We start from the raw sequence: 12,992 nt of genomic DNA on the forward strand, positions 1-12,992 counted from the left end.
TTATCCTGAGCGAATTTTGATATTGTTCCAAAAGTGGTTTAGGTGATTTGCACAATAAACCTCTTAGAGGGTGGGGCAACACCCATTAAAAAAAGTACAGGCAAATGGTGTGATTGTGCCAAATTACAGTTTTATAACTGAACTTAGAGCTCTGTTATGGCATTATATAGGACGAGAGATTAGATAAGGGTCTTGAAACAAATAAAAGATTCCCAACATTTTTAAACAAAAACACAGAAACTTAAAATTTGATGTTTAATGTTTATTATCATTCGAAAGAGCATTCATTTTTTTAAGATTGTCTTTTAAGATATTGGCCGCAGCTACGTCTCAGATGGTCCATCCGTTGAGCCCACTTTTCGATAACTTGTTCTAGCGAAACGCGTGATGCTTTGCTCCAAAGCATGAATCGATACGGGATTGTCCCTGCATAGACTTTAGGCTGCTCTTCAGGTTGCTCTTCGTCTCAAATGCGACAGTTTTGCTTGTTTACATACCCATTGAGCCAGAAATGGGCCTCATAGCTGAACAAAATTTGGCTCGACAACGTCTCATCACCTTGGAACTGTTCAAGAGCTCATAGAGCAAAGCGATATCATTTGGGATGGTCGAAAGGTTTCAGTTCTTGCACAAACTGTATTTTGTACGCTTTTAATCTAAGATCTCGACGTAAAATGCGTCAAGACGTTCAATACATCAGTCCGAGTTGCTGCAAACAGCGTCTTATCAACTCTCGACGGTCTTAGTATACACTCTCAGCTACGGCTGATGTTTTTCTTTACTGCGAGCTGGACGTGGTCTATTCGGTCGAACATTATCTCAAGATGGGTGATGGTATTACGAATAGTACGCTCAGTCGCGTAGTAGGCCGATTATGTTGAGCCTAAATTGAGCGAGGCACGCGAAACACATTCTTTATAGAACTTGAATTTTCTATAATAAATTTAACGATTTGTAAAAGATGTTCAGGCGAAAGCACATCATACGGCACAGACAGAATCTGAAGTCTAGGTTACCCTCAACAAAAATATCATCCCGGATGCGGTCGTAAGTTACCTGATCGTTATGTCTATTCCCAATGGTCTTGCCCCCTACTCCTAATCTATTCGCTAAAAGCCTCTTGCTCGTGTGATATGCCTCCCTTTCCATATTATCATCGGAAATCCAGTCATGACACAGCAGCATTGACACACTCAAACCTCTTCTTAGCCTGAATGCTGTCAGCACGCTGTGTGACAAGAGAGGGTGCGCTTAATATGCGCCTCCGTTGATACGGTGCGACGTACTGGCAAACAAGCAAACATCATGCAACGTTGCACAGAGAGGTGTTTTCAATAACCCGAGGTTTTCTTTGGTAGTTCCTACCATATTGCGGCTCCATAAGTGGCAAATACCACAAATAACCCACGATATAAAGTGCGAGTAGCATGGCGTCCGAAGCTCCAATTAATCCGCAAAATACGTCGTACTTTGCATATGATTGCCTCCTTCGCTTCTGTCTGAGATTGACCGTTGTTCTTTCACATTCACCAAGTGAATTCGTTAACTCATTAGTGGATAAACCTTAAGTATTTGACTTGCGTCACCTGGACAATTGTCCTAAGAATCGGTGACATGCTGACCTTACGTAGCATTGCCACCGTGTTTTTTTTATTGATATGTCAAATGCCACACCTAACGCCAATAATAATAATAAAATAATATAATGTTATGAAACCTTGGCAGTATTCCAGATAAAGTTAGTATTCTAGGGTAAGGGTTGAGATTTTCTGTTTGAGGTTATGCCAAAAAATTGTTGGTCAATTGAATCCATGCTGAACTCTTTAAACTGGTAACATATACATACATATATATCCATACAATTTCAGATAACATATATTCTCTCATTAAAAATTACGAGATTTTAAAGCTTTATGGCATGTCTAGATGTACAAATGTATGTTAGTATGTAAGTATGCTAAACTCTACGTGTAAAATTCAACAATGCCAAGTGTAGAATATAATCGCCTTTGGCTGCGAACAATTTGTGCTCATTAAGGCTTAAATGAAAAGATGATGAGACGTCTAGCAGTTCAACGAGAGTTCATTATGCGGCCAGATAAAACGATATTTTCGGTTTATTGCAAACTTTGCAAAATTCAAATTTCCAATTTTCCATTATATTATCCATTTTCTCTTTATTCCACTTACTCATTGCTTGGGTTACAAAATCATTCAGCTGTCTGTGGACTTTGAAGCGGCCGCAATGCGAATGTTTTTTGCGTTGCTGTGAACTTTTTGTGTTTTGCATGGCATTGCTTCATTTTTGCATACTTTGCTGTGTCTAACAGGTCAAAAAGTTGTTATTGACCGTCCATCTGAAGTTATGCAAGGTCCTTAGCATAACCATCAATCGGCTTTACTGTGTGCAAATCAATATCCTGTCTGCCTTAATTTACTTTGCGAATATCTCCTATACTTTTTTGTGATATTACATACACATATGCAGAGTAGACTGGAAGCTAAAAATAGAACGTTCTAAATGCGTGTGTGTGTACACCTGTCGGTTATGTGCGGTTGGTCAGTTCTTTGTGGGAGTAGCTGGCTATTTCCTTTTTGGTAGTCTAGCCGGAAATATGGAGAAATATGGAGTTTCCTTGGCTTTTTAATCTAGCTTCTTCTTTTGTTCGCAGAAAGAGCAAAATAGCAAGAAGAATATTTTTTTTGTTGTACAAAATCACTTTATTTTTCAACTTCTTTGTTTTCTTGTTGAAATTTAAATATGGATAGATTATGTGATGATTTTATGTTTGAGATTTTTTGTCTAAAATTATTCACTAAATTTTTGTACCTCTGACAGTAATACCAACCTAGAAGAAAAATATTTCGATGAATAGATTTTCGGGGGAAATTCAAATTAATTTTTTGCCCACAGTAGTATGTATGCATATGTATTGTCTCATTTTTGCTATTTTTAAAATTTGTCGGTTACTCATACGCCGCGTTGTACTCATATAAAACAAGCAAAATTTATACATATACCTACATTTCTATATTTTTACATGAATGCACGTATTGTTAGGTCAGGTCAGGCATCGCTATTGTAATGCTGGACTTTAAATTGAGTCCAAAGCGCACGCTTGCTTATCTTTTGATAGTTTAATACTTGTACCATGCAACCTCTCAACGCTCAGTTATTCCAGTTGTCAACTGGTTGAGCTTTTCATTTCATGAGCGATGTGTAGCACACATTGAGTTTTTGACTTCTGTGAATTTTTTGTTTTTTTTTTTTATTTTTGCTGTGTCTGTTAATTTTTAATCTTGAATTGTGTGGCTTAGATAGTTTTAAAGTTGACTCTGTCGTTGAGCTCCCCACTCAAATGAAAGCCATCACAATTTTACCCATACATACATTTTATATACAATTTTAAAAAAATATATTTATTTATACATACATATGTGTATTTACATATCCTTCTATCTCTTTCTAGATGTTCTGCTCGGTAGCACTGAATACTCGACATCGCTGGACATGTGGGGTGTCGGTTGTATATTCGTGGAAATGGTCACTGGCATGCCAACATTCCCCGGCATACGTGATACATATGATCAACTGGATAAAATATTTAAATTGCTCGGCACACCCACCGAGGAGACGTGGCCGGGTGTGACACATTTTCCTGGTTATAAACCGCATAAGTTAGGTAAGTTGATGATAGAAAAAATGGAAAATATATACATAGCACATTGTGAGAAGTTGTTGCGCAACAAAGTTCTACGTTATTGTTTTATATTCTAATAGAGCTCAGATAATGCGGCCCGTAGTTTTTTGTAGCTAGGTATATTTAATGATAATGTTCGGTATATACATAGCTATAATAGACAGACATTTTCACATGCAGCTTTAAAAGGACTGAAGTTAGTAAAAAAAATTAGAAAAAATTCGAAAAGTATTTGCACTTTCAATCAAGTCGGTTTCGAACAATATAGGTTTTACAATAGTTTTCAGTTTTCCTATAACTGGTACTTCAAGCTCCTTAATGTAGCCGTTAATAGCAGATTTTTGTGCATTCCAGGCTTTGTCAATTCATAAGATTCGATATCATGAGTCTCCTGGGACTAAAGAGAATAGCATTCAGTCCGTGGAACTATGATCCTTATCTCAGAACAATGCTGGATATAATTTATTCTGAATAAATAGTTAGGTTCGCTGCTCCTCTTGGGAGCTCTTAGGATCCAGCTTCAATAGTAATACTCTTTTAAAATGAAAACAGAGGACTCTAATCCGACATTGGATTCTTTTGGATGTAGGCTGTTAAAAATAGTAATGGTTTTTTTTCCTTTCGATAGCTTCACAAAAATTATGTTAGCCTTATTCTAAGGCTTACCGATCTAAACGGCGTTCGATCTCCGAAATAATAGTCCTTGGCCGGATAAAATATGGGTCAATTCCGGTAACGTACGAGTAGAACCGGCTGTTGTGCGTACATTGTACGTTTTACTAGGTTGCGTGAGATCGTGGAGCTGATCCTAATCAATGGATCTCAGTTAAGCAACTGTTGGTCCTTTCACCATCAATCATGATTAATCGACGAAATATCGTGTGCTTACAACGGCGGCTTATTTTATTCTGACAAAAGTCTAATACGGAAGAATCTTGATGCTAGTGAGGTACTCCTTGACTATTCAGGAGCTATCGGTCACTTGGCTATCGGTGCAAACAATGCATACATCCCTGAAGGAAGCTACATTTTGGAGCAGTCCATCTTCTTCGATCTAGATGGAAGTCACCGCTTGAAAGGCACTACAGGGGTCTTCTCCTTCTTTACTGTCATATACAACACTTACGCAGTTCTAGCCGCGTTACCAACAGCGCACCAGTCGTTTCTTCTTTTCACTATTCGGCGCCATTTCAAAGGTATAATGGAGTACAGTAATGCTTCTAGCAGTTACAGTTGTAGGACGGCAGCGTTTGTTCATCTGAAGTGCGGCTGCGAGCGGGTGTCGGTCTTGAAACAAGCGGCTCGCTATATAAATGTGTATAAAGCTTTATACTACTCGTCTAGCGAGGTTGAGTGCTGGGTTTGGTACCCGCCACGTAGAAGCCACCTCCCATCAAAAGACTCCACTTCCTACCCCTCCAATGAGAAGGAAAAACAAGCTACCTAGCCTAAAATTAGACTTGATGCAGAGCTCCCAATAAAAAACTCCACTGCTTTCCTCCTACTTCCTCGTAACTTGTATCCATCCGTAACAAGCTCTATCTCTTTTACCAAGCAACATTTGCATTTAAATCTGAATAGTTTAAGCGTAATTGGGTGCAACATTTCTGTCTGTTCTTTTATTCATAAAAAATATCGTCATAAAATTTATATAAATATGAGATATGTTATTAAAAAACAAATATTCCATTGTATCTCTTCTTCCCACGCAGGTTTTTATCGACCCCGTAAACTAGGTCACAACTTTCCTAGACTATATGATATCGTTGATGGTGAGACGATAGCGAATGCCTTCCTGCAATTAAATCCAGAACAAAGAATAGGAGCTGAAGAAGCGCTGCAACATCCCTACTTTGCGCCGTTGCCGAGAAAACTTTACGAGTTGCCCGATGGTGAGTAGCGCTGATAGTAGTGATAGTATAATGTATATAAATAAATATATGTGTATATGATTTTTTGAAGTGCAACTAAAATCGTGCTATTAATATACACAAATACAATTGTGAAAAAGTTTTCAAATAAAAAATTTCAGAACTTGGTTTGCCCAGTCAGTTTGCGATTTCGAGCGTGAAGCTCACTGTCTGTAATTTCTTAAAAACGGAAATAATAATAAAGTTTTGCAAAATACACAAAAATCTATACAAATACGAAAACTAGTGACACAAACAGATGAACAGTTGAAAGATGTCAGTGACAGCTACTGAATTCCCTTGTTTGCTTTGAGCGGTATAAACTCATTTCGGATTTAAATCGACATAATCATTGTCACCGTTAAATGAAACGACAATTATGAATACGGCGCATTTTCAACCTTTCAATGCCGTAAGTGTACACAGAATGTAGCAAAACTTTTGCCGCGCAAAAGAGAAAAAAGAACAGAGACGTGTACGTAAAAAGATCACTTCTGCCAGCAGTTGACAGAACTTGTTCGGGAATTGTAACGAAATGCTTGAGTAAATAGTAAGAAGTCTGAGAAAAGTTTCGCAAGCAAAGTAATTTAATTAAAAAGTAAAACATTTATTCAACTTACTCGCGAAAAAGCTGTTCTATAATTACACTGCACACACATACACATGTTATACAATTTGACTTTCGGCAGGATATTCAAGTGCTGTAGACAGCGGGGCAAATATCAAGAGGAGCCTGTGCAAATAGCTTGGTATACCTTTGAATCCATATGTGGGAGCTTAAGCTGCACGCAGTGAAATTTTTAAATACTCGTACTGCAGCATCCGGTACAGAACTAGGTAGGCAGATGAGTCGACTATTTATTACAGCTTTGATAATTTTAGGCTGCACAGGGTATATTAAGTACTATGCCACGAAGTTGGTAACACTCAGGATTTATTATCAGCATACTGAGTCGATTTATGGCTAAAGTCCGCCTGTCGGCCTGTCTATACGACTGTCTGTATATGCACGAGAAATAGTCCCTCAGTTTTGAGATATCGATTTGAACTTTCACACACGTCCTCCTCTCCCCAAAATGCTGCTCATTTGTCGGAACTGTCGATGTCGGAACCGTCAATGCCGGATCACTATAGCATATAGCTGTCTTACAAACTGAACGCTCGGAATAAAGTTATTTTCTATGGGATCGTACAAATTATACTGAAAGTGCCAAAATTGTTTTATTGGTTACACTTGAATTAGGGGATCATATAGTTTAATGGTTCACTATATGATCCCCTGTTATCGAATCATAGCTTATTGTAAATATTTATGTCAGGAACATTTGTTGGTTAAAGTTATAATTCGGTGTCGCTAACGGCATGTGAGATTAGATTAGATGGATAAACTAGGAATGCACCGCGATCGTAGGTCTATTGTGCCTCCTCCTAAATTACAAAAACTCTCCTAGTGCCAGTATATTTATAACGTCCAATAGACTGCTGGGTGCTAGCGATGTGATGTGATCCTGTGGAAACATGGATCCAATGGCCCTTAACCTGCGTCTGCAAATTGCCATGCAGTCTGTTAGCAGGTCTTCTGGTGTTTCAGGCTCCCTGTCGCAGAACTGGCAATTTACGCAAGAAGCTAAGTCCATGTTGTATCGGTGCTTTTTCAGCTTGTAGTGACTAGAGTAGAGTGTGACAAATGGTCTGAATTTGTTCCTAGGATGATTAATTATGGACATATTTAAACCTGATGAGGTTGTAACCCCCCATTAGCTACTTGGCGTGTCGCATGGCTTGGAGTAGTCGCCAATATCTCTCTCTGCCTACACCTTCTTCCTTGCGGAGCAGCTTCTTTATGATATGGGGATCTACTGCGACAGAGGGTATCATCCAAGAATATTAGGAACCAAATTTTATTCGTAAAATATGAAATTTAACTTAACAAAGCAGGCGCTCCTATTTTGATTGAGATAACTCACATATTGTCTGATATATGCGGTACAAAGTCACCCGGGAGTTCGAAAACCTTTATGTTAGGTATATGGGGGCGAGGGAAATATTGTCCCTTTTTAACCTATTTGTGACATACGGTCATACTATTATCTGAGAAGGGTTATACCTGAATTTTAATTACATATATATATGTCACACATTGACCGATATTATCGGTACTGGGAACACTTATTTTACTCAAGTTACAGTTTGCTCGGATGGACGGACGGTGGGATGGACATACAAACAGACATTTACCCGGATTTCAACTTTTCTTGTCACCCTAAACATTTATATACACGAATTAGGGTCAATGGCTCGTAAAGCGTCTTACAGACCCTGAAGACTGCTGGTTATTAAAGTTTTATAATGATGCACCGAGTAGTATATTATGCACATTGTTTTAGTCTCCAAGATAACTTTCTTTCATTTTAACTAAGAGTTATTACACTAAATCATGATTACTCCTTTTGGACCTACCAACTAACTTCAAAGGACCAAAACTAGTCTATGCGTGGCTTATTGGTCTACCGAATTAACCTAACCTATTGATTATTACATTTTTCAATAAATTTCAATATTGAAATTTAAAATTTAATTTTGAAGGGTGCAGCATATATATTAGCTATAGCTAATCTGCTTAATCACTCATATTCATTCCAATCGCAAATTAAAAGCCAATTAATGACAGAATCATGCATTGAGAACGCTTTCGATTATTCACGCTTGGAAACAGGCACCAGCGGGAGCTCTTAAATGCACACTCCATAAAACAAGTAACGCATAAGAACAAAACACCGTTTTATCATTACCACAAATCATGAGTAAATCCAGCGACTAAGTCACTTCATTACGACGACCGAATGACTGCACCAAGCACTAAAAAAGCACTTATGAGCAGCCATGCGACCAGCTTCTGAAGGCAACAAGCCCAGCTCCAGCGTCAATATGACAGCAACAACGACGCACTGCAATACATAGTGAGCTGTGTATGTATTGTATGTAAGTGTGTACGGTCATATATCCTGGTAGTTCTCCTCGCCAGTTATTTGCGATTGCATTGTGGCACAATCACTTCGAATCCTTGCTGTCGCAACACAATGCCACCAAATGGCAATTCCAAATGCAACTCGAATTTACAAACTGTCGTAAACACTCATAAAACATGCGCTGCAAGCGATAGCAGTCGCCAGCTACGCCAGCTGTAGTGCATGCCACAAAACCTAGACGGCAACAGCGGCATTGCGTTACGTTGCGGGTGGTGCTGTCCGCGGCGAATGCACTTGAATTTAGGTTTTTGTGCTAGCAACGTCTGTGCGTGGCCATAGACGGTAGCAGTAACACTGACATACATACTTACATGCAAGTGCGGCACATTCCGGCCGATTTCCGTAGACTCAACTAATTTTTTTTTGGGGTAGGCAATGTTTTCTAATAATGCCGTTGTTTTGTTGTGTTCGTTTCGGCTTGCTTTTGCAATGCTCGCATTACATGTGCGTTTCGTGTTTTGAAGCAACAAAGCGCCAACACACCGCACTGCTGCTAGCTATCCAGTGGCTACGAAAGCACCTGCCACATGCCACCAATATGGGGGGAAATGGGTTAGTTCCAATTGCAGTTTCATCGTGGTTATCGCTGTATATTTAGCAAGCTCTTTGTTATTGCACTTTGGTTGTAATTCAAATAAGTGCTGGGAGAAGCGCCTGTAATAGTCGTAACGATTCCTCATTCAGTGTTGTTTTTGTGTTTTCCCAATTTGCATTTAATGCTTCGTTGACTCGTTGTTGCGCACCTTGCTTGCTTGCTGCCTGCGCTTGCATCTGCTGCTAAGGAACACGCATACATACAAATATGAATATGTATGTATGTACATACTTGTATGTGTTGGTTAGTCGGCATGTCTTTTGGCAATAGCGTACCAACCAACTCCTCTTCAGTTTGTTTTTGTTGTACTATTTCTTCGTTGCTTACACCATTTCTTGCAAATTGTTTGTACATATATACATATATATGTTATACATATATAAGAATTTCGATGTGTAAGATGTAAGTATTTATATATACATATATTCGAAAGATTTTTTTTTGTTGTTCGGGAATGAATGGAATTTGATTTTACTTTTCGCATTCATTGCTCAATTTAATTATTCAATTTATTTATTTATAAGACCAGAAGTAGTTTGAAAGCAAATTACACCAAATGGTGAAAGAAAATTGCTTGTTCGATTGTGTTTAAATATTCAATGAAATAACTACTTGGCATATTTGCAAAGTCATAAAGTGTGTGCAAGTATTTGCTATGGTCTCTAACATTCCATATGGTTGCTCCTTTAAAGCTTATATAAGTATGTACTTGGATTTAGACGAAAGTTTTATGAATATTTGTATGTTTGTATATGTGGATTTCGTTTTACAACCACTTATCGGCCAAACAAAGGCAAATAAAATGCTAAAATAAACAGCAGCGGAAAATATGTAGTTACCCAGCACTCATTACTGAGTATGGCAATTAATATGTACATATACTCAAATATGTAAACGAAATACAAATGTAAATATCAAAAGCAAAATTGGTGTAATATAATCACTTCTACAATTTTGGTGTGATCTTTCTTACTCTCGTTAGCGATAACAATTTTTTTATTAACAAATTTTTATTATTTAGACATTTGCTTTCTAATGTTGTTTTAGCAGCTGTTACTTGAGTTATTTTCAGTTTGTTTTGCCATTTCATAATGAGTATATTTACTCCGAAAAAACTGCAAGGTGGTCACCGATTCTAATTTTCTCAAGAAAATTTTGTTCAGTTTTGGTTAAATGGGTACGAACAAAATTGTCGCACTTGGAGTGATGATAATCCCCAAACCATTGTTAAGATACTGTCACATCCTCACATAGTCAGAGTTCTATATAGAGCCATGATTAATGACGTTTTCTTGCAAATTTGACATTTACTTACTTTTTTATACTCTTGTAACCTATGGTCGTCATAATCGTCCTGTCAGATCAACAATTAAGCGTCTGGTGAAAAAATATGAATCGACAGACACAGTATTGAGGAAGACCCAAATCAGTCTCTCACACGTCGTTCTCAAGCGTTAGGCATCTTTGTGACGTCGTTGTGGCGAATTTTGCGAAAAGAAATTAGCCTACATCACTACAAGGTCAAAATGACGCAAAAACTGAAGCCGGTTGACCAACATACAAGTATAACGGCCAACATGTTAGGTATCTTAATAAAATTCAGAGAGCGCGTTTTACTCATAACGGTGTATTTTTGTGCCTAATATATCTAATAGCGGGATTTTCGAACACCCGACTGACTTTACTCCATATGATTGGTGCTTGTATGAGAGGAACCCTGATGAATTCTTGGGAACATTTTTATTAGTTTTTGGCCTTTTAACTGCATGTAGTATTGGCAAAAATCAAATAAAATCGGACCAATACTTTCTCCTATATACCTAATATAACATATTCAAACTTTCGTCAAGTTTAACTAATCGTATAATAAGTAGGTATAGTTTAATGCCAAAATTTGTGCAATTGTTCTACGAGTTACCCAAATTCCCATATATTTATTTTAAATATAATTATTTTCCTTTTTACAACAAACCTTAAGCCACATCCGGCGGTCAGTGTATATAGTATATAGTTTTATGTATAGTATATAGTTTTATACATAGTATATATATATATATATATATATGTCTATAATTCCTTGGATTCAGATCATGTGGTTGACGTTTTTCATTGTAAGATATTTCCTCCCTGGCTTAGGTCTTGACAAATTGCAAGAGTGACAAATGTTTGTTTATACCTGAACCCTTTCTTACTTATTTTTTTATTATATGTGACCTGGTCTACGGAAAGGGGGCTTAGGTGTCAAAAAATCAATTTTCACTTTTTAGTTGAATCGAACGAGTTGTTTATTTTTAACAGCTGTTTCCCAGAAAACTAGTTTTCGCACGTTAGCTCCCTTTTCGTAGACCAGGTCACATATTATGCTTTCAAATGCCCAGATTCCAAATTTATTCGTGAAAGTATTGAATGTAATCTTGTTTTGCATATCTTATATTTTGCTCAATTATCGTCTTGTTAGCAATAAAATATAAACTTTCAGTCATGTCTAGAGCTCTTCGCACCCTTTTCACGTATACAAGTATCACTTAAACCCCCGTCCTCAGGCTTCGTGCCAGAAATATGCGAAAACTATGCGATAGCTTTAAAGGTTTGAATAAAAATGTAGCCTGGATATCTCTAGTGTTACAGTATATAAAATCTGCTGTCCTGTTTACACAATGAAATCCTCTCTTTACATTTAAAAACTTATTGGCATGCTCCCAGTAACAATGATGTCGCAAATTCCATATATGTATATAAATACAGGTACAGGCTACCAGTGATAGTTTAATAATTGTGAGCAAATCTTACAAAACCACTGATAGTGTAATGAGTTGTGAGCACAAAAAGATCCAAAATTGATCTTATATCTAAAGCTACAAAACTACTGTTGACGAGTGTTATCCAACCTGGTATAACTGGAATCAACTGAACTATAGAAACCATAATAAATACCCCAGCCTATACTGCAGCTGCTAACTATACCATACTTAGCTAATAATAAACTAGCTGACTTCTAAAACTATCACCGCTCTAACAGGGAAATGAGAGCAGATATTACGGTATTACACTACAAATATACAATTTGTTAAAAAATCCTTCAATTTTAAAAGCGTAGTTTTAATTATCTTTTTTCATTTTGCATAATAATATGATTTTTTGTGGCAAAAGTTATAACGAAATAACTGAAACAAATTAAATGAATACCCAACAGTTTATTTTTGTAACACTAATTGGCCCAAACTTGTAATTGTGTGTGCGCACGTTAATTTAAGTGTTTTCATTTTATTTTACTCTCCATTTGCATAAATATTAAAAGTTTGGAATTTTCGTGTGCCATCAACATCATTAGTTACCTAAAATGCAGTACAAACGAGTAATTTCAAATTTTGGCTGTTTCGTGCTGCCAACCAGCGCGGAATAATATAATTTATGCAAGCAAAATTGCAGTTGACGAGCGGCCACAACGTGCAGCAACAACTATTTATTACTCGCATTTGCACACAATTCATTAGTTGGCATAATCATATTTCAGTATAATTTGACATGAAACAATTACTGATGAGTTCAAAAGCTAAATGCGAAATGTTTGCCCAGCGAGTGGGTGGAGTGTGTGGAGTGCTTGTACAAATTGAAATTAATGTCACACTAGAAGCTAATTTACTAATAAGTTTACCAAATGTGAACTCTTTGCTTATTTATGGCTATTATACTATATACTCATGTGCTATCGATTCTATTTGCCTATTTGCCAATTTGTGCGAAAATATTAATATGA

At 37.2% G+C, this 12,992-nt stretch overlaps 1 protein-coding gene across 2 annotated transcripts in view; it reads left to right on the forward strand.

The window, feature by feature from the left end:
- Positions 1-12,992, forward strand: part of LOC120776567 (cyclin-dependent kinase 14) — a 287,704-nt gene that overhangs the window by 269,341 nt on the left and 5,371 nt on the right. For both annotated transcript variants that reach the window (XM_040107329.1, XM_040107330.1), the window contains 2 exons: positions 3,471-3,683; positions 5,414-5,593. In XM_040107329.1, coding sequence (XP_039963263.1) covers positions 3,471-3,683; positions 5,414-5,593 — 393 coding nt within the window. The remainder of the gene's footprint in view (positions 1-3,470; positions 3,684-5,413; positions 5,594-12,992) is intronic.

The sequence above is a fragment of the Bactrocera tryoni genome, chromosome 5, assembly GCF_016617805.1.
Source record: "Bactrocera tryoni isolate S06 chromosome 5, CSIRO_BtryS06_freeze2, whole genome shotgun sequence".
NCBI lineage: Eukaryota > Metazoa > Arthropoda > Insecta > Diptera > Tephritidae > Bactrocera > Bactrocera tryoni.